This window comes from Solea solea, chromosome 20 (genome assembly GCF_958295425.1).
Source record: "Solea solea chromosome 20, fSolSol10.1, whole genome shotgun sequence".
NCBI lineage: Eukaryota > Metazoa > Chordata > Actinopteri > Pleuronectiformes > Soleidae > Solea > Solea solea.
The window spans coordinates 13668855-13692077 of NC_081153.1; the positions used below are offsets into that span (position 1 = coordinate 13668855).

The 23223-nt window shown below is 40.4% G+C and overlaps 1 protein-coding gene across 2 annotated transcripts in view; it reads right to left on the reverse strand.

The window, feature by feature from the left end:
- The window catches only part of gabbr2 (gamma-aminobutyric acid (GABA) B receptor, 2), a 161581-nt gene that overhangs the window by 47924 nt on the left and 90434 nt on the right, over positions 1-23223 (reverse strand). For both annotated transcript variants that reach the window (XM_058619699.1, XM_058619698.1), the window contains 9 exons: positions 20091-20192; positions 15981-16046; positions 15355-15543; positions 14566-14808; positions 9942-10002; positions 3661-3741; positions 2842-2992; positions 2410-2542; positions 885-992 (listed from right to left, as the gene is read on the reverse strand). In XM_058619699.1, coding sequence (XP_058475682.1) covers positions 885-992; positions 2410-2542; positions 2842-2992; positions 3661-3741; positions 9942-10002; positions 14566-14808; positions 15355-15543; positions 15981-16046; positions 20091-20192 — 1134 coding nt within the window. The remainder of the gene's footprint in view (positions 1-884; positions 993-2409; positions 2543-2841; positions 2993-3660; positions 3742-9941; positions 10003-14565; positions 14809-15354; positions 15544-15980; positions 16047-20090; positions 20193-23223) is intronic.

Sequence of the window (23223 nt, forward strand, 5' to 3'; positions counted from 1 at the left end):
AAAAAGAAAAATGAATAAAATAAGATAAGAAAGGCCATGGTCAGTGTCATTTATTTGGACACAGCTGAAGAAACATAATTGTGTCTGACCAGACCACACAATTACAGTGAACTGTGAATATACTGTAGAACTAGGTCACGGACTTTGTGATCATTTAACCTGTAGTGAGGATTTTCTTTATCTTCATCTCTGTCGCCCTCGTTTTCCCACGGGTTCCCCTGTTTCTTTTCAGTGTCCAACCTACTTTCACTGCCAGTTTTGCCACATTGTTTGTCTTGTCCTTTCATCTGCCCTGCTTTTTTTATTTTTGCCACTATTTCTCTTCATCTCTCCAAACTTCAACTGTTTGATCCATCCATCTTTCCTCTTTCCCTCTCTGGGCAAACTACCCACGCTTACTCCAGTATAATATGCAAGAGAAGAAGAGAGAGTGATAGACAAAAGGAGGGGGACGCAAAATCTATAAATACAAAAAAGGGCAAGCAGAGTTACAACACGCAGTGAACTTGGCACTGCTTTATATAACTGGGCCAGTGAAACCGGTTTGTCAGATGTTTTGGAAAAGCCATCTGTATTTCTGATTTCGTTTTTTATTACAACATTCTAAAAACAGTTGCCTGCCGCTGTCAGTCTTTTCAGAGTGTTATAAAGCGTGGGTCTGAATACAAGCTCCCACACATCAGCGTTGGGCTTTTAAAAGACATGGAAAACATCCTTGATGAAGCCAACGGGTCTTTTTGTATTTAAGAGATACATACAACGTGATAAGAACCTGAAGCCTTAGATCTAAAGAACTAAAATAACAGCAGTTTACTGAGATGGCTGCGTCTCATTTGTTAAAAACAAACAATTAGGTCTCTGTGAAATGTAAAATGCTCCCATACCTTCTTCTTCATCTTGACATTCTTAAAGATGGCGTGCACCCTCCAGGTCTTGGCAAACATGGCTCCAAAAGCTGTGGTGTATCCAACAATGAGAATCCACGTCCGAACCTATCAGAACAACACAAGTGTTACAGTGGTGATCAAGGCCTAAAACAACAATCTGATCTCAGAGGTATATTTGTATTTTCCTTTGGAAGTTCAAAATAGCACTGTGAAGCCTTCTAAAAATAAAGATGCTGTCAGAATTATTCTTTCATCTCGAAGTATTGAGACTGAAAGAACATCCTGGACCATTGAAGCTGTCACATTTCATCATAATGAGAGACAAAATGTAGACCTCTCTCTGCTCCGGCACAAAGGACACGGCTGAAGTGTTTTAAAAGCTTCGCATTTAAATTTAAATGACAAAATCCTAATATAGCTTCAGGGTCTGAAGGTGTGAGTGTGTGTGTGCTTTTGTGTTTGACTGCTGCACGTGGTACACAAGTTCGGTAATCGGCGTGAACTCCTTTGTGCTCCGCGTGTCCTCAATACCTGACTATGCTCTACCGTGTGGAAAAAGTCAGGTCGGGGCACAATGCGGGTTAAAAAAAGATGGCATAAAAACAATCGCAGCATCTATTCTCAAGGTGACCGGCCACATGTTGATTGATGGAGAGAATGGATCAACCTCTGTGTGTCTGTGCTGTGGAGACGCATCTGAAGTGACAAGCTCCTTTTTTTTTTTTTTTGGCTCTGCGACAGAGCTTCAGCCAGGTGGTGGCAGCTCGAGACCTACCCTGGCATTATCCTTGCTGTGGGTGTCTGTGTCTGGAGGGGTGGTATCTCAGTGGAAACACGCTATCACTGTAATCAAAACTCTTTAATTAATCCAGCATGTACACAGTCACGCAGTCATACTACCTGGGGGGAGACTCTTAATGTGCTCTGTGCTAGCGAGAGACCCAGAGAGAGAGAGAGAGAGAGACAGAGAGAGAGAGAGAGAGAGAGAGAGAGAGAGAGAGAGAGAGAGAGAGAGAGAGAGAGAGAGAGAGAGAGATTCATTCCGTTTTCAGTGAGAATTTGTCACATAGATCATGTGATTAGTGTTCCGCCAGTTTTCTCATCATATTTTGGCTCATTGTCTATACAGTTTATGGAGTCAGATTAATGCTAAAACAACAGTACTGAATAAAGTGTATCTCTAACCCTGATCCTAATTATTTGGAGGAGGGTTAAATGCGAGGGGGATTCAAACTAAAAATTATCAATTCATTGTTTTAGGTTGTATGTCATCCTGTCTCCAGCATCTAGTTAAACATATTCTGGGGTTTTGAATGTTGGTTGAAAATAAATCATGCAAACTAAAGACAGGCTTTGAGAAAATTTCCATTTTACAGACAAAATGAGTTGACAAATTTACAGCAGATTAAATATTAATGAAAATAATTGCTATGTATAACCTTAACTGAATTTTTGGGATCTGACAAGCAAAATCCTAACCAGTCTATTAAACAAAATGAATAAACTGCACGGAGAAACTCACAGTGCAGAGGGTCTCAAACTCCTTGTCAGAGACGAAGCCTCCATCCAGACCGAACAGGAAGATAGAAGCGTAGGAGAGCATGCCACCCAGGATGATCAGGTTGTTCATGTAAGGACTGGACATCTTGATTAGTCTGGAGGAGATCAGAAGATTAGAGCGGATGACAATAAATAGAATAGAATAGAATCCATCCATTATCCAAGTATGATAATCTGGTATACAGAGAGTAAAATGTGAACCAATAATGTATCTGCAGATAGTCGTTGTTTTTCCTTTATTTGTTCTTCCATTATCCCTACCATCCTTCACTTTACCCCGCTTGCCTCTGACTGAACTGTACATATTAGACATTATATCTATTCCACCCCTGATAACTCCTCCCTCCCCCCCACCCCCCATCAAACCTCTGCTTCACCAGTGCTGTTTGCTGACCTGTGGTTGCGGTTTTTTATGTTAAAGAACAAGAAGGCTCCGGCCATGAGCATGCCCAGTATAGTGATGGTGGACAGGATGCTGTAAAGGGGCACGTTGATGTGGCGGCGCTGCAGACGCACAAATGTACGATCCTTGGGAGGCTCCACACCTTAGGAGGAGAGGAAGTGCGTTAAATGTGTTAAGACAACCCCTCAGTATAAGTGAGCCTCAAACATGTCACACTGAAATAATGAAGAAAACTCTGGTTCAGAAACCGACCCCAGTTGAATGTGCACGTCTTAAAGCACCACATGTAAGTTATTGTGGTCGGACCCTTCACTTTCTTATCTTTTGCTCCATTTTTCACCTGTCGGTGTGCCAATCGATCGCAATGGCATCGCCTTACACTATATCCACTTACTGTGGTCAGGGACGGGGAAACAAGCATTTCAGATGGTACTGCCCAAGACTTTCTCTGTATGTGGGGTACGGGTGGTGAAGCGGAGAATGGCCAGGGGAATTGAACAAATTACAAAGTGTGTCAACACAAGCAAACACGGTAGGGGGGGTGAAAAATGGACTGGTTAATAATTTAGCAGAGAGAGGACCGTTTAGAGTGGTAAAAGAGAGTAGTGAGTCCCTACACTAAGTGGTGGTGGTGTATGAGGATAGTATGTGTGGTAGAGGGTTCAAGTGAGAGAGTGGAGAGGGTGCTGAGGTTGTGAGTAATACCCTTATAAAATAAACCATTGGGCACTTCTTCATTGGTCTTCATTGAGTTGTATCTCAGTCACACACAAACGCGGGAGCACACACTCATATCTATTAACTTCCTACCTTGGAACCTTATGGAGTTGTTGATGAGGTCCAGCACATCAGCAATCGCGTTGTACTCTCCCACCTTCACTTCCTGGCCCTCTGTTCAATGAAAAAACACACATGTAGAGATATTAAAACACATCGACTTTTCTTTTACTGCCTGGACTGCTTTTACATTTACAGATCACAACGCTTGTCAGCCAACCAACACCATGTGTTTGTGAACAGCACTTTAAAAAATGACAAATAACACACATAAAAATGTTTTTTTTCTCGTTTTCCTTCCTGCCAACTATCACTCAAACAACATACTTGACCTGACGATGGCACTGAATGAAAAGTAAGGACGTTCCTTGAGTTTTCAAAACACAAACGTCATGAGTGCAGAGTAGGTAATTAGGGTGATGATGCCTAATAATCCCCTGCCGTCACTTGAGGCTCAAAGCTCACAACGTTTGTTCCGGTTTTCTTGAAATATTCGAGGTAGCAGACTTATTTCAGCAGTGGAGTGTAAAAATAATGGAGCGCAGGCACAAAGCAGCTTGCCGGGTTTATAAAGTGTAGCTTTAAGTGATCCTTTGTTTGAAAAAAAAAAAAAAAAACCCGTAACAGATGCTACTTAGAGTGAACGTGCAAATCTAGTTCAAACAGTAATTGGACACAGTGAAGAATGGCCCAGCTTTAAGCTGCACTGTCTGGCACCGTGTTACAACCTCACAGAGGAGATATCCCAAAAAGTAATATAACAAAATATTCAAAACACTGAATTTTAGGGCACCAAGTAGGATTGTTTTACTGTAGTGTGTAACTCTTAAATGTCCATTATATTCAAACCACTTTCACTGTCACTGTGTTGTGTTGTGTTCCTGGGGATTCACTTTATTGTTTCTCAGTCAATCCAAAGTGTTAATAAACCACAATTGTTAGGCAACTATTAGTGTGCAGAATGATTATGGAACTTAATGAAAAACCATAATGTTCCCATCTTACTTGTTTATATTCATTTATATAAGAATAACAAATGTACAACTAAAATGTACAAATCAACGCTTCAATAACGTTCATAAGCCTTCCATCCATGGATTAGTTTCTTGATCTGTTGACGATCAGATTTTGAGCTCACAAGTTCTCAATAGGGTTTAGGTCAGGTGAGGAAGGAGACATGTCATTATTCTGTCGTCTTTAAGGCTTTTGCTGGCGAGACACACAATGGAGTACTTGGATGTATGTGATGGAGCATTGTCCTGCATAAAAAACTTAATGATGTAGACTTTTTTTCTGTACCATTGTTGGCAGTAGGTTTGGGAGTCGGTTTAAGTCCATCGTCAACCCCAAAAGGTCCAACTAGTTCTTCCTTAACAGCCCATACCAGTATACGCCTGAATCTAAATGGAGCTCTGTGCCACAGGCTCATCCATCTAGTCCGTCAAGAGTCATCTGTCCATAAAACCTTTCTTGGCCCTTTTCAACATTTCAACTTGTGAGTCTTGTTCAGTGGTGGCCGTGTTTCAGCTCTCTGTACCCTGGCCATGTCTCTGAGCAGTGAACACCTTGTACGTGTGGACACTTCAGGTAGGTTGCATTGCTGGAATACGACGGCACTGGAGGTTAATGGGTTCCTGGTAGCTTTGCGTTTAATTCTTCTCAAGTAGTTCATTTGCATCTTTTCTTCTTTGACTGTGTGGTGATCACGCCTCAATAGCTTAGTTACTTCAACAGTGCTGCGTGTCTGTGACTTTTCAGAGTCGGTTAAATATTTTGTTTTCTGAGTCAAAGAATAATTCTAAAAATGATGCACACCTTGATATAAAGTGTTGACCACTTTAGGTCACACCCTCACATGTCCTGATCATGTTCAAATCCAATTAGCATTCAAGTAACATAGCTTGGCGTTGGTAAGTATGCAGAGAAATGACAATGAGCTCAAAATACTCACTTGTGCATGCTGTGTATAGGGGTTCTGTCATCTTATGACGCCCGACAAAACAAGGCAAGGAAAGTAAAGGAATAAAGGTAAGGTCAGGCAAAACTTGCCAACTTAATATTGTCAGGAAACAGTCTTTTTAAAAAGCCTCAATTATGCGTTTAATTTGCCTTAATGGCAACAAAAATACAAATGAAGGGCAGAATGACAGCACCTTATACAACGCTTAAATGCTGTGGAGGTGGGGACAATTTGCAAACTTACTTTGGTATTCATGTTGCATTATACTTTATGCACTTTCTAAATTCATTTGAGGGAATGCAAACTGCTGTACACTTCATCCTGCAAAGACCAATCTCTCTGGAGTTCTGCTCAAAGAGCTGCCATTTGAATTCTGTGTTTTCTCTTCGAGTCCCAAAGGTCTAATGCTGGAGTAAGCGTGACCTTGTCAAACAAACCTGGGCCTTCACTCTTTCTCACTCAGAAAGATTACTCTCTCACAGAGCATATACCAGGGAGGAGAGAAGCAGGGGATGGGAGGAGAGGACAGATTATTCCGATGTATTCGTAAGCACTGCAAACCACCTGCAATTTCTTTGGGTGTGCACACACAAATCGCACTCTGCTTCCACCTGTTATCACTTTGATAGGCCCATTGAACTCCTCTGTAGCATTGTCCTTGACTATGGGAAAATGACAGATAACATCAGCCTTTCCAACATCACAGGGCAGTGCATTTTTCCTCCGAATAACACCATTTGATCCTTCATTCTGACATCAAAGCATCAGCTTAAGCTCAAACTGTATCTTGACCATTAAAGTAAACCGTGTGTGCATACACAATTTGAATTTGTATTTTTTCAAACTTCCAAGTGCTGAACAATCAATGGCTGTGTTTCCCTTGACCACATCCTTTGTTAGGATCTAAACAGCAGAGGGGATTGTATAACAGCACTCCCTTCTTTGAGGTGCTAAAATACTATCTCAGCACTCTACCCCCACAGGGAATATTGATGGCTGCAGCGGGCTGCTATAACTCACCCTGTCGTTTAACCCGTGGAAATGCATCTCATGCCTTTTTGTTTCATTAGTCAATTTGAACAAATACTGATTAGAATCAGAAATATCTTCATTGTCATTACACTTGTGTGGCTTCTCCCATCTGAGATGTAATTAAATTAATTAATTCATTCAATATAACCAGCAGCAATATTCAATAAACAGCAGAATTAGTCTAAATTCAATATGGCATGTTTGTGTGATATGGTTCAGAGTCTATTGTGTTTGGGCATGGAGGCCAAAGCTCTTGGATAAAAGCTGTTCCTCTGTTGGAACTGGATTTAATGGATCTGGACCGCTTGCCAGGTGGCAGGCGTTCAAACAGGGAGTGACCAGGGCGTGTGTGTATTGTCCATAAAAATGCCGGTAGCTGTCTTCCTTAAGCTGTGGACATATTTTATGTCAAAAGTGTGGAGGCTGCGTCCCAATCAGTATTTAATCAGTACATGACAGTAGAATAAAAAAAATAATAATACCGTATTAGTCCGACTACAAAACAGATTACAATGAAAAAACTTTGTCGGACTGGAATTGGACTAAATAGAAGAGAATCAGGCATTTTGTAGTTGAGCTACGACTGCATGGATACCGTCAGCCCCACCGAATATATCCAAAAATAAACAGAAACAGAAAAAAACAACAGGGGATACATGCTGTGAGCTTAAAGAATTTTTTAACTTATAAATATACTTAAAAATAGAAGATAGTAAGACGACTGAATAGTGGTCAAGAAACTAAAAATCTCCTTCTTCAAAGCTCCCTTTCCTGGGATCTGCCGCCACCTGCAATTAAGTGAAATGGTGTGAAACAACTGGTGGAAATGTCTCACCCATTGCATCACCCAAGACTCACTCGCAAAAAAATCACTTGCAGAAATGTTGCTTAGTAACACTGCTAGTGGTCAAGAACTCCAGTGAGGGAGTAGTAATACAGGCGACTGTGTGTGTGTCTGATAAATTCCTCTTGCTCAATACAGACACTATGTGTATAGATTTAAAAAAAAAACAACAACTATTTTTTAATTATATATCTGATATATGCAGAGTGCTGGTATCAGCGAGCTGTCAATGAATTTAACTCATACAACACGTGTATGTAACGCAACAAACGTGTCTTGAATAAATCTGGCATAATATATATGCAGATATTTCTCAACAAACACAATTTTGTACCAGTTACATTAATCAGGGTTCCACTCCAGAGCCAGGCACACTTGTTTCCCATATTTTCCGGATGGCCCAAGACTTTTGTACATTACTGTATGATCCTTGTGCATGTTCCTTACCATGCCTGGACGTGCAGTGATTTAAAGTCGGCAGTTAAAGCAAATGCTCCCGTGATCAAGACCCCTGGTAGCTATTTCTTATCCCCATGAGAGACGGTGGGGGGGAAAAAAGAGCCATCGAGGTCTTTGACCGTGATCATCCGACAGGGTGAGATGATGGATCAGTTGCTGGGAACAGATGATAGGGTCATGTTGAGTATCACTGCCTCTTGAAATATTCAAGCGAGGGGTGTCCCTCCGCTCCTTTGCGCTCAGCTGACACTATTGGTGTGCGAAAGGGGGTGACGAATTCAAGACTTCTGACAAGTTAGGAAAGAGTGAGGGTTAAAGACACTGACCAAATATTATATGGCTCAAAGGAGAGAGAGACAGAGAGACAGCTGCGAACGGGCTTGGATGAGGGAAGAAAGTGACGGAAACAGTGGGTAACTCCTCTTGGTAGAAAAAAAAAGCTCTCTCTGGCCCTTATAACACATTGCTTTTTTTTATGACTATGTTAAAACTTACATATATATGTATATATTTATTTATTTATATATATATGTATATATATATACATATATATATATAAAGAGAGAGAGAGGCTATAAAGAATGTGCAGTGTCTTATTTTTTCTCAGCACAACCTATAGGCAGTCTGATGACATGATTTTTGTTTCCATTTTCGCCAACTATATAAACACACCTGAGCAAAAAGAACTGTGTCCATTAGTGATCCAGAAAAGAAATTTGGTAATACTTAACTTTTAAAAGATAAACCAGACATTTAGAACAGATATGTATTCAAATTCAGCTCATTTATTTCTCACATGCTGATTGTGGCCATGAAAACTGTAGTTGTTTTATTATTCGATGTTAGCGCATAAACAATGACAATTAGACTTAAAGGAGCAATTACATTGCAATGATTAGTGTCGTTCTCTTTTTTGCAAACATTAAAAGGATTGTGGATTCACCAGTGGTGGTAAACGGACACATCAGCAACCACATACTACTCTGTTCCTCTAACGCTCTCATGCACACGCAGACAGACACATGCAGTGCGTGTGATGTAAGCTGCCAGAGGGATCGAGCCCCTCTGCGGTTGGGAAGATAAGAAGGTTAGGCAAACAGGCCTGAACAGCACCATGCAGCGTGCTACATACAGTCTGGGGAGCATAGGAGATGGGAATCCCCTGCATGAAGATGCAATCTCTGGGTTATGCTGCCATCCAGTAGACCCAGCTGACTCTGAGAGACACATTTAAGACGATGCTACGAGGACATGAGGACAGAGAGTGCTGAGTCATGTTTTTACATTTAGAGCCGCACCATCTATGCAGACATCTCATCAGCAGCACTCACAGTAAAGCACCGCAGACCTCACCTGCACCCACACAGACAAAGACTGAATATGCAATAAGGCTAATAGACCTGCCGCGCCAAAGAAAAAAAGAATTATGTTTATTTTGTCAAACAAATAAGCAAGACAAAAAAAAAAACGTGTGTACAAAGCATTTGACTTCAAAAGCCTGAAATCTTCCCGCATCCTTTTTCCTGTGGAAATTAATCTACTAAAAGCTTTTCTTAAGCTCACTTGGTTAGAATCCATTACAGGCACCAGGTACCACATCAACCATGACAGCCTTATGATTTGGGAAAATTTGAAAATGAGCTTTCCAAAACACTGTGGTAATCCTGCACCATTTCTTTGAACCAGGCGTTTGGTTGGAATCCAACTAAATTTGACCATAATCATAAATCCAGCTCAGCAGTCAGAGCAAGAAAAATAAAAATTGGATGGCAGGAGGGTGACTGTGACAGCCTGAGTGAAGCGAGCACAAAGATCTATGAATATGGAAAAACAAAGCTCTTCATTCAACATCGTGTGGATGCAAACAAACTGCAGCGGTTACGTAAGGTCACCTAAAGCTACAGAGCTATCAAATTTATACAAAGTAAGAATCAGTAAAGTCTCATACCTTACTGATTCTTTACAGAAGACTAAAAACTGTTTGGTTATGGGGTGTAGTAGGAGTCGTGTCTCACATACCTTGAAACTGGTTGAATTTTATTGTGCCCATCCTCTCTCCGTTCCGAAACATGACTTGACCCTGAAAAAAGAAGACACAAAAATATAACACTGGAAATGCATACTATCAATATTTTTATACATAAATCATTCTTATTTCTTAAATAAACTTTAACGTCAACAATAAAATAAAAAAAAAATAGCTAAGTCCACTAATCAAATGATTGATTTTTGGATACCGGAGCATTGGCAGACAAAGTGCAGAATCTCCCCTTGTAAACATTGCGACTCATTTGAGTAGATGTGGATAAAATGTTTCCATTTATAGATACATTTTGCCACCAGGCAAAGAAAACTGTGTTCCAGTCAATTCATTTGCTAATATCCTTGGAACAACATCAACGAAAGCTGTGTTCAAACTGTGCTCAGACAGTTTTTAATCGGTAATTCTTTCAGTGAGACTCACATTTGGCCTGAACCACGCTGCAGAGGCCACATATTTGTCCCCGATGTTTAATTTCTCAGTTTATCAGTCAAAGAGACTCCGGAAGTGATGGAAAAAAGTAACAAAGATTTCAACTAAGCAAATTCCAGCCAGGGAGAGTCTGACAAAAGCAGACAAGGAAAACAAAAACAATTCCACTAAGTGGCAATATTGTAAGTCATATTGAAATCAATTTGGCTTCTGTCACTTTATCTTTATCCATCTATTGTTTCTCTCTCTAGCTCGGTGTTCTCTTTCCCTCTGTCTTTTCATCTACCAAGATTGTTCAATTCATTCAGCTCAGCATCCACATATAGAGCTCTTTCATAGATAGATGGATGGATGGATAGACAGATAGACAGATAGATAGATAGATAGATAGATAGATAGATAGATAGCTAGATCATTTGCATTGCTTGATTAAAAGAGAGCTGGGGGGCGCGACAAGCCAATTTCGCCTTTATAGAGATGGTGAGCTTTGAAGTAGCAGAGCAGGATCCCTCCCCTCTGTTTGAATCCCAGTCTTTGTGTGGCATCTTTGATGTTTGTCACCTAATATGTTTTCATATTATCCCCACATGATGTTGTTGTTACCCATGTGATGTGTTGCTAACATGTGCCTCTCGTCACACACTGCTGTTGCAGTTACGCCCTTTATCTGTGCATAGGAACAATGTAGTGCAGGTTTCTACTGTATAGTAGCCTTCACCTTCATGCTCTCTGTGCTTTGGCATTGCCAACTAGGGCTGTGCAATTCATCGAAAACTTGTGTTTCAATTACGGCTATGGCTCCGAATGATTACAAAAACCAAAGCGATTATTACAAAACGGGTTCTTTTATTCTGAAAATATCACTTCTAATGTTGTAATGGTGACAGACTTCCTGTCCCTGTCGTCATCCAATCGTTAAAAATAGAACACAGGCATTCACTGGAATCCCCAGGTTATACACCCAGCGTGAGTAAAGTTATATTTTATATATATTATATATAATATAATATAATATAATATATATATTCTATATATACATATATATATATATAATATATATTTTATAATTTATAGATGTATATTATGCAATATACAATACATTCCATTAGTTTCAAGTTCAAGTCAATAAGTAATTGTTTGAATTGTGATTTCAACTTTGAGCCAAATAATCATTGGATTATTATTTTTTCACATAATCAAGCGGCCCGATTGCCAACATCATTTCCCTTTAAGAGCTTTGGTGAAATGGTGTGCAGTTAGTTTAACAGCCTCCCAATTGTTCTCTCGGGTGTAAACAGTGTGTAGAATATGCTAGGTAGATCAAACATACGCAGACGCACTGAATTTGACAGCTGTAATTGGAACTAAATGTCTGCGCCACTGAGATTAAATGAACCCCTTCTGACTAAAAAGTCAAACAAGTAACTGTAATGAATGTGTGTGGTCAACCTAACCTGAGTCTACTGACACAGACAGGACATGAATCTTTTTTTTTTTCTTTCTATATTCAAAGTATTTGCAGAGGTGAGTCACTGTGTTGATGCGAATGTATCCTTCTGAGGAGAGACTGGAGGGAAGGGCAGCTTTCACCGTGGAGGGGAGAATACTGTCAGTGACAAGGGTGTTAGGGTCAAATGAGTTGTCAGACTGTGGGCTGCAGGTGTGACATCCTCTGTGTTTTCAAGGTTTGACATAAGGACAAGGTGGATGTAAATGTAACATACACACACACACACACACACACACACACACAGACCACAGACAACAAAAACAGTGACACGCACACCAAATCCTACACTCCAGTCATCCCCCTGTCACTCCCCAGTGTGTGTCTTCCCATCCGACCCTCCCTGGTGAATCTGAGTGTACTTCATCCTGTGGTTTTAGCGGCTATCTTCGCTCTCTAAATCCCTCCCAGCTAATGTCAGCCTTCTCAGTAGCCCTGGCAGCAGCCAGATCAATACTGTGGACCCTTGATGATCACTCTCCTGCTGCTCCAGCTGCCTCCACCACTGATTCAGCAGCAGGACTGAAATCAGCACAAGCGCACAAATGTGTGTGTGTGTGCACACAGCAAACGCAAAGCAGGGAAAAACGTGACAACAGGAAAGACACGAGGCTCAAGACGATGGTATGTTCACACATGACCAAACAAACACACACACACACTAAAGATTAACAGCCAGAATTTGCCACTTCCCTGGTGCATGTACGGGGATTAATTTTTATTGGAAACCCAGTGCAAGTTTGAAGTGCAGTTCAGAAGCAAACTGCATAATAGCTGCTTTTGAAATCTGACTTCAAAAATAGCATGAAAGATGTGTGCAGCGCGGAACAGCGCCGAAGCAAAATTGCCTTCCTATGTCTTTGTTTAACGCGTGTGGGTGGAAGTTTCCGTGTGCATGTGTGCTGCACAAGAAAATGCTTCTGATCCCATTTCATGTAATCCCTTAAAAGAACAGCTACAAAAGAGAGAAAAAAAACAAACAAATAAACACAAATCATTATAATCTGCAGCAGTGTTTGTTTACCACAGGTTTAATTTGTTTTTCTAAGGATATTGAATGTCAAAATTTAAAGGAAAAACTTTGGCGCTGGTTAAACTAATCTTTAAGTAACTGCTGCTTTTCCCTTGCTTGAATCGGGCAGATTTAGAGCCGCTATTCTGAATATTTCCACATTACCTGTACTCTTCAGGGATGGCTCATTCTGTTTAAGTATTAAACCTAAGAACACTGTTACTTTCAATTTAAGCATTTCAAACATTTTTTTTTTGTTATCCGATGTCTACAGCAAATCTTAGTTTTTACTGGAAAGTCTGTTACTCTTCTTGTGATTTTAGAGGGATACAACATTTCCTCCCTTAATAGATGTTGCCTCGCTCATGATGGCTACAAGTGTAGAACCAATATGATGTCTATAGAAATCTAAAGGAGGAGAAAAATTCAAGCAACTTCCAAACAGCCTAGAAGTACTTGTTCATCTTTTGTGTGCCTTGATTAAACATTTAATGACTAGTAGTAGTTACATGGCCACTGGTATTCACTGCTGTTTTCCCCTGAAATTTAAAGGAGAGTCTCAATGTCAGCATGCTCCAGCAGCCCTGAGTGGGTTTGTGCACAGAGAGGCAAGAGAGGAGGAATGATGACTTAAAGAATTTACTACAGCACTGCAACACACATACTGTACAGCACATCCCCAGGAGTAATAACTCCCCCCCCCCCCCCCCCCCCCAAGAGGGTCTCACAATAATACAAGTCAGGAGCCTGTGCTGACTTTCTCCAAGGCTATTTTCTCTCCCTCTTTTGTTTTCTCATTCTGCTGACATCTACACTGTAGAGGAATCTGTAGCTCTGTGTTATTGTCTCTCTCTCTCTCTCTCTCTCTGTGTGTCCTGCCATGACTTTATTCGGCAAACCAGCAAAACCTAAGACAACATTTGGTCAGTCATCATTTTCAGTGAAAAATCAGCAGACCTGGAATACTCTGAAATAAAAACATTAACTACAACTTTTAACTCAGAACTATTACTTGCAAGTTTTCATTTTTTACATTCTGTTACCCTTCTTAATTGTCATGTCCAGTCATGTATAGTTTGTTGTCATCCATGTATGGTTATGGTCATAATCTCCCCAGCCCTGTCAATGTTTGTTGTAGTATTGTTATACTCTTGTTTTAGAGTAATAAGGATGTTTGAATAATGATTTTGCCTATTGATTTATTTTTTCACCTCACTGGCATTATTTAGGTGATTCATTTGTACACACACGTACTGTATATGGTATAATATGAGTCCGTTATACTATATCATATTAAAATAAGTGAAGTTACTCCACACTGTTTTAAATGTTTTGCTTTAAACCATGTTCTTGTTCATGTGCTGCAATAAACAAATGTTTTTCCCCCTACTTCTCACTGTATATTTAATAATTATTGAAAATATTTTACCTGCATGTACATGCAAATGTTCAATATATATATATGTATATATATATATATATATATATATATAGTATGTGTATAAGTGTGTGTATGGGGCTCTTATAACTCAGTATGAAACTCAATGAAATGTACAGTATGAAAGCGACCTTAGTGTTAGGTGGTAACCTCTCTGTGTCATATTACTGATATTTATGAAACAGGAAAACCGGGAAGAAATCTATTTCTTACTGTAACACCAAAGAAGTTGGTCTCGTTCATGACGTCCAGCACCATCTTTCCCACTTCGCGGTCGTCAACGGTGAAGTTGTGGTAGCCGCTTTGCCTCTGTTTTACCCGCAGCACTTCCCTCACTCGAGTCAAGGTTTTAGCAATGACCCAGATCCCATCGTAGGCAAAGCCGTGAAATTTACTGGACTCTGCACCTTTCTGCTGAAGCTTTCGGCTGTATTCCCTTTCATATTCTTTAGGGGTCTGAATGGTGGGGCAGAGAAGAAATCAAGTTGAGAAATGTGTGCATCTTTGAAATAAAGAGTCTGTTGTTGTTTTTTGAGAAGTTCATTATTTTCAAATTGTCATTGCCATCATTTCCCACACACTTTTAGACACAGAATTACAGGAAATATGTCCGTCTGGGGATAAATGCAGCATTGATGGTGTGAAAACAAAACCTATGATTGATTTTGATTGAGTTCTCCGGCTCAAACGGATGCAACTAAGATGTCTACCGTCTCCCGAGATACTTCTAAAAACAGCAACAAGAAAACTGGTCTTTGAAACAATAACAGGTGCTCTTCATGGCCAGACTTGGATTACAAAGAAGTACAAAAAAAGAGAGAAAATTAGATTACGAAATGAGAAAAACAGAATCTAAATAGGTCACTTACATTATTTCCTTCAGGCTATCATACGGCACAGATTAATTGTTTACCTCACTTTAACAGCACGATTATTTCTCTATGCCGAGTTCCCATCTCCCCCTATTAACCCCGAGTATGTTCAACAGTGTGTGATACTCACCCTGCCAGAGATGCCCTTGATCTGCCGAGCACTGAGTGGCTCAAAGTCCACACTGATGTACCCCTCCATGGCTGTGAGCAGCTTCTTGGTGGTGCAGTTGGTGGTGTTGGCCTGCTCCCACCAGTTGCCCTGATACCAGCCGGGAATAATCCACTGATATTTACTGCCAAACATGTTCAAGTTATACGCCTGGGGGTAAAGAAGAAGTGAAAGGTTGAAGATGTGTAGCCAATTTGAAGGGTTGTGAATTGCTGAGTTTCCTAAAAGTTTGGATCCAGTGCCAAATAACCTTTGAAAATGACATGTTAAAATGTTAAATCTTGAACTGAGCATCAAGGGGGAAATCTTGAAATGAGACTAAAACCCATCTAAAGACTGGATTTTGTTTAGTGAAATAGTTAAGTGTGAAATTTTTGTTGGATAATGTCATCTGAGCAAGATTAAGTTCAGCTTTGAACATAAATGTCACCCAATAATGCCACACATTTTCAAACTACTATTACCGTACATATTCACATCATTACCCTGTCAACCAAATCATACCACATCCCAATCAGCAGCACTGCGCCAAAACAAAAGCAGTGTGGAGACAAAGCATTGGGGAAAACAGATCCATGAGCACTTACACAGCAGAAGACTTTGGAGGCCAGGTGCTCATCGAACTGACCAATGATGATCCGGACATCATTGTCCTGAAAAGAAAAAAAACATGATCAAATATCATAATCCTACACTCATAGTGAAGCGTAACACACTTATCTTAAGAAAGTATTTTCATCTCTCATCAGCAACTAAAAAGTACAGTGCAAAACTGTGGCTGAGTGACGTGTCCATACATAACAACACAGACATTAGTGTCAGCAGGCTGACTTGCGTTCCTTGCCAGTCGGGCTGGAGAGCACACATTTACATGGGTATTCAGACCACGTGGTGTTGACTCGGTAAATAATTCAGATTGCTTGAGTAGAACAGCAGCATGTTTCATGGGAAAGAGGAAAGAAAAAAAAACGAGGCTCTGGAGCCAACAGTGGGTTATTTACTGTGCAAATGTAGATGTAGGGTACAAGTACAAGCACAATCCTACACTCACACAAATACAAAGAATGCATACAAACAGTTGAGCATAGCTAAATGCCCTTGAAATATTTGAAATTGCCATTGGAATTCGCATTCTTTTAATGCTTTGTGAAAGACATAGTTATCTTTTGCAAGGGCTGAGTTAAAAATGGCCACCTAAGTGTCCATAGCACACGTAACCCCCACCCGTTCCTTCTATGTGTGTGCCCACAGCAATGTTTTCCAGGGCAGCAAGCCGAGCGCAGCCTCTTCATATTACATGAAACAGAAACTTTAAACTGTCATGGCAGAGCAGTTTGCGTTAAATTAAATTCTATGGGATACTATAAAGGCCTCAAAAATGATCAAAATTGATTTGGGAAATCCTAGGCAGTATACTGATACAATAAACTGAAAATGTTTCCCAACATTTGAGCTCAATCAAGGGAGCCAGAGAGCATGCTGGGACATTCAAGGGGTCTAATTTCAGAATCGAATTTCAGAATCGAATCTGCAACAGTTGGCACTAGTTGAGGACAGTCGGCAAGGCTCGTCGGCACAGAAATCGGCAAGTGTGTGAGGGTAACAGACGCGACCTGACCTCAGTCAATCTAACATGCTTGAATTTCAACTCTGGACACTCTCGTGAGAGTTTGTGTCAGGGTTCGATGCATTCAGTTTGCTTCAGTTGGTTTGAAAGATCACGTAGTCTGGGATCTTTGGTCAGTAAATGTGTGATCCCCTGTCTTTCAGTCGTCATTAAAAAGAAAAAACATTTAGTTATTGTGAACTCTTATTGTCTTTAGTGTGAATTGTGGTTAAGTTAACCTTTGGGGAATAACCCTTTGTTTAGCCTGCACAAATAAATGCAATGCTCTTAGAAGAATAGTTGCATATACCTCAGTGGATGTGTGTGTGTGTAACAGTGGCTATTCAATAACCCTGCGCTTCCCTTGAGGAAAGGCACTTAACCCAAATGACTCCAGTTAAACCAAGGACCAAAGTCTAAGTATAAATTCTGGCCTGTCTGGCAATAACATAAAAACAACTGTGTACTTCTGGGCAAGGGCATGCATGACTGTGTTGTACACTGTTTATACATTAAGGACAGGCGAGGGCAACACAGGCCCCCCCCCAACTACCTTTGTTGCTCGAGCTCTTATATAATTATTAGACTAATTGGCCTCAAAGAAAGTACTGTTAGGGGCTTCCTTCACTGCTTTATCTCTGACAGGATTGTTTGTAACTCTACCATGGTGATTGGTAATGGTTTTAGCAATATTGTACCTCATCAGTCCAATCAGGCACCGTTCAGGCTTATTAAGCACACACATACAAATACTGTACTAATGACGGTCTTTTATGAGCTTGGTGGAGATGTGATTTGTAGACTGGGCGATGTATGACTACTTCTACCCACTAAAACAGTCCCCCCGCCTGTTTGAGATGATTGCTGTGCAGCAAGACGCGCGTTTGTGAGCATTTGATCGCTAATTGACCCCAGGTGAGTAATAAATGTCATACACGCTTTTATGATCTCAAATCTGGTATCGATAGCGCAGATGGAATTACCAGGCCGCTGCTTTCAAAATAAAAGTCCACGAGGTAATATCAGAATGCACCGATACATTAAGTGTGCAAGTCGGGTTAAGGCTCTGCTTTCCAAATGTGAATGTTGCGAGAACGTGGGGCCATTTGGGGATTTGGACCAGATTGAAGAGCGAGCCAGGAAATCACAGCAGACCACTCTGTCCCGGTGATGTTATCAATAATGGATTGAAAGAAGTAAACAAACTCATAATGAAAATAAAAATGCAAACCATTTGTCTTAAGTTGCACCACAAGAGAGTAGCGCACACACAGTTAACACACAATTAAAGATTTTTTTTATTAGCTAAACAGAATGTTATTATCCTGGTTGATATGAAGAACCTATTGTAGAGGTTTAATAAATTAGTCTGTGGTGCTGTGTGCTCCCAATGAAATGATGCATTAATGTGTTAAGGTGTTTTTATCCATCGTCTACCATTTTATCCCCCACACAAGGGTTGCTGTGCCAATCTCAGCCGGATCACACCCTGAAAAAGGTCACAGGTCCATCACTGGGCCACATAGACACACAACCATTCCTTCTCACATTCACACTTAGGTTCAATTTAGAGTGTCCAATTGACCTAATCCCCAAATCTGCATGTTTTTGGACTATGGGACAAAACCCACACACACACATGGAAAACATGCAAACTCCATGCAGAAAGGCCCTCGTTCAAACTGGGTCGCAAACCTGGGTCTTCTTGCTGCAAAGGCAAGAGTGCTAACCACTACACCATTGCCTTTCCAATCAAACATTAATTCATGTGTTCAATGGACAGTCAAAGTTTAAAGATTACTCCACTACAAACACACAACTCATGGGATAAGATGGAATAAAAATGAAAGCTAAGAAATGGTTCAAATTGTGCTCCGTCTTTAGTAAAAGGCAGAAGTTATGAATATGTTATAAATATTTGACTTATGATAAATAATAAAGTGTTCTGGTCTTGATTTTGATGTTTAATTTATTTATTTTCTATCGTGGGGTGTTTTGACTGAATTGAGTTCCCTTAACGATCTGTCATCTGACATTTTCTTTTTTTTTCTCTTAATAAAACCGAAAAAAGACTGCATTTGACGGATACTAATGATTGCAGTCATTGGTGGTCTTTGGTTGCTGACAACATTTTTGTCAGGCTGCCCAGTAACAAACAGGAGACAGATCCAAGAGCAATGTAGAGTGCTACCACTACGGGGTGTCACATCTTTTGAGTTGACACTGTGATTTGCATATTTAGAGTTGATCAAGGCAGGATGGTGTCAGCTTAAAATCAAAACGTCAACCCACAACATGCTGAGTTATGTGTATATTTTAAGAAGCACGGCTTATCTCCCCGTTCCCTTTCCCTTTGCTCTTTTGTCTCGTCATCGTTCTGTTGCACACGTCAGATCACAAATCAAGCTGTACTTTTTTTTATTAATCTCACGCCATTCTCTTCATTTGCAACACCCTCTCTCACTGTCATGTGTGTCACTTTCTGACAATGTTCCCTTCTAAGGCTTCGACTTGGATATTTCCACCATCACACTTGACTGCATTTACACTTGCATTTAATGCTTTTTTTCTTCTTTATCTGTTTAAGCATTGAGTTAGACATGAAATCCATGAGTAAATGATGTGAAGACATGTCAAATATCTCAATATTGGCTTGAAAATATTATGATTTCATTCTGACTCATCTCATTTGAGAGGAGAGGAAAAGAAGACTGTGGGGAAATGATGAAATCCAGCGTGCATGAGTATACTCTATGTGTGTTTATATGTATAAATGCCCATCAAACATCCATTAGTCAGAGCGGGTCACTAGAGGTCACTGTGCAGACCCCCCCAGCCATTACAGTGTCGTCATTTAGACTCCACTCATCTCATTGACAATTTTCCCGCGCCGCTTAGTCAAAGTGAGAGACAATGCTCGGATAAATTATTCATTGTGCGGCATTACACAGATACGGAGACAGCATAAACAGTTTCTGCTCTGAGCTCTTTTGTGCATCTGACAATAAACTGACTTAGACCTTGAATGATTCTGGTTTGTTATTTGGTAAGAGCAAAAATTACTATGAAGTGCCCAAGCTGAATTACTTACCTTGAGCTTCTTGACATTGACACAGGGGTCATTGGAGAAACTCTCTGTATCTGCTATCTGAATGTCGGCTTTCTCCAGCTCATTAGTCAGGTCATTCCTCACCTGAGAAAACAGCAGTAGAGAGAGAGAGAGGGACAGAGAGACAGAAAGGGACAGCATATGAGCATGGTTTATAGTCCTTTACAATGTGTCAATGTCTTCTTTTTATTTATCATCCAGCCCTTTCATAATTTGGGGCAGGTCTTCACACTGTTCTTTTTCTAATACACCTTAAACACACTTTAGTGCATAAACCTGACGCCTTCGCTTCACTGATCTTTTAGTATTCAGTAACTGAGATATCAGCATGAGGGGGAGGGGGATTCAATTCAATGCTACAATGATATCTTCCTTCTTTATCGGTACTTTCACTAAAGGCAAGACACTTAACACCATGTTGCTGTTGGCTGTGCCGGCAGCGTGTGAATGTGTTATGAATGGGGATGTGATAGAAAATGAAGAAGCCTCTTGGATGAGAGGTGAAAGGTCTTCAACTTGACTTTAGCAGGTCCAGTCGCCTTCAGCTAAGTACAGAAGAAGACTTTGACCTGAATATCAGACCCAGCTAAAAATGTTTGGTTCCCAGAACGCTCTGGGAGCGTTGCAGGAACATTCCCAGAAGGTTCCCCCTTAGGTTCTCCTGTGGTTGCCAGGGAAAGTTTTCCTAAATTTCCCCTAACGTTAGTTTTTCGTTGCACATTTGGTTCCCAGAATGTTCCCAGAAAGGTACTTTGTCACAACCTCTAGAAAACGTTCTCTAAACGTTTGCGAGAACCTTCACAGACAATATAGTGTAAAACAGCTTTGAGTGTTCATCAAAACTAGAATATATCTAAATACGGACCATTTACCATATACCAGCAGGAAGGTGTGAGGGGCTATTCCAGTCAAAAATAAAACTCTGAAAGTGATGTTGATCAATAAACAACATCAATTCCTTCAGGTCTAACTACACCGACATTTTTGCAACAACAAAAGCCCACATTCACACCTTTAGGGCCTCCAATTAACCTAACCTGCATGTAAATGGAGAAATTTGGAGGAAAAAAAACAGACAAGCACATGAGAAACATTCAACTTCCACACAGAAAAGCCTCAGATTGAGTTGTTCCTGACAGACAACATAGCAAATACTGGGTTCCTAGCACAGAGGAATCTAAAGGGAATGCAGCCATCATCAATCTCATCAGTTACACCTCTGTCTCAGAGATCCAAACGTTTGCAAATGTCTTGCATGTCCTGCAGCAATGCCCCACATCAGAGTAAAGGAGTTGGCTCACTTCAATATGAGCTCTCATGCAATAAACTGTGAGTGTGCCATAGTATTATTCCATAATATACAACTTCAAATACACATTGTTTGAAAAAATGAATATATGCATTGTTTCTCATTCTAACTGCTCCTATATCACCCAAACTTATTTCTTGCGATGTGTGTCCGTAAGATTTGAAGTTCCTTCATTGACAGGTTGGAGAGTTGGATGAGCATGAATTCACATTATTTATAATAAGTGATTGACATTGCAGTAAAATGGCATCAAACGTTCTTCACCTGTCGAGTTTCGTGAAGCAGTGGAAGGCAACCAAGTATTTTCATTCTGTGAACATTTTCATAATGATTTTTTTTAACTACATAATTTATTAGATGACTCTTGGGGAAAACTTTAGATTTGAGCTGAACTAACTCAGAAGCTACAAACTTCCACCTTTCATGGTTCCACAATTTGGGTGTTTTATACTGAAAAGATGGATTTCATGTATAACTTTAGAAATACCTACAGCATATCAAAGTGGTGTGAGAATATTTAGAACAGGCAACTTGGCTAACCAGAGTCAGTACTGTTTCTACTGACACGGCATCAGAAATGACAAAACTTTAGTTCAAGTCAGCAAATGGTGGCCCGTGGGTCAAAACTGGCCCACAAGCATCAGTATCTGGTCCGGCAGATGATTTCAATTATTTGTTTATCCTCACAAAAAAAATTCAAATTTCATATCGAGTTCAGAGGTTTGGGGAGTATGGGGCATGTGTTAGGCTCAAAGAAGAAGCAGTAATTCTTAAAATTGAAATGATGCACAAAAAAATATTAACAGTACAAGTACATACATGTATGTCACAAACATTTGACTTCGTAACAAGCTCCTGATTAAAGACAACATCCACATTATTGTTAGTTTAAGGCAGCAAAACATTCAATTGCTTGTGAAAAAATGTCTCTCAGCCACATTTACTTGCTGATCCCTATTTTACATAATTATAGGCATCTTAAAAAATTGTAGGAATCTGAGCTTTATTGCCTCGTGTCTCCAAATGTCTGCTGTCATAATCTCCTCGTCCTCCTCTGGTACCCTGGAGGAAACTCGAAATCACTGTACATCACTCACTCCTGTACAAACAGGCCCTCTAATATACTGCTTGCTGAGGTGAAACAACAGGGAGGCCACAGCAGATCAATATAACCAGGTTTTGCTCTTGAGAAACAATTGGCTTGGTGGTCTGGACAAGCTGCACTGTCCTGTTGTGTTGAGCGTTGATCTAAAAAGCCTGGCTGAGACAACGGCAAACAAGCTGGGACAAGACATACACAGAGAGACAGGACATGTAGTTGTGCTGCACGACAGTCCATGCACAATCGCCTCTCAGGGAAAAAGAATAGCCTTTGTCACGAGGGGGATTTTTAATGGTTTGATTTTGTGATTCCTCCTCTAAGACGGAAAAGAGGACAGAGTGTGTCAGATAAAGCAGGGCATGGAGGGGGGGAGAGGACTGATGGATTGAGTGAAAGGAGGAAGGGAAAAGTGAGCAGCTTTATTGCAACAAAAACATCCTCCATTGTCTGGGACAGCCTGGGAATCCCCGGCAGCAAATACAGAGGAGAAGTATAACCCAGCTCCACATCTGAGCATGTGCACACGCACACAAGTATACACACCCACGCACGGTGGATAAAATTATAGTGTCAGAGCTGCACTGTAGAAGCAGACAGAAAATGATCACAAAAAAAGAGTTTGTTTGTTCATGTGAGACACACAACAAAAAAACTCCATCCAATTAAGATGAAGTGATGACCAGTTTTTACCCCGTCTGTCTTCA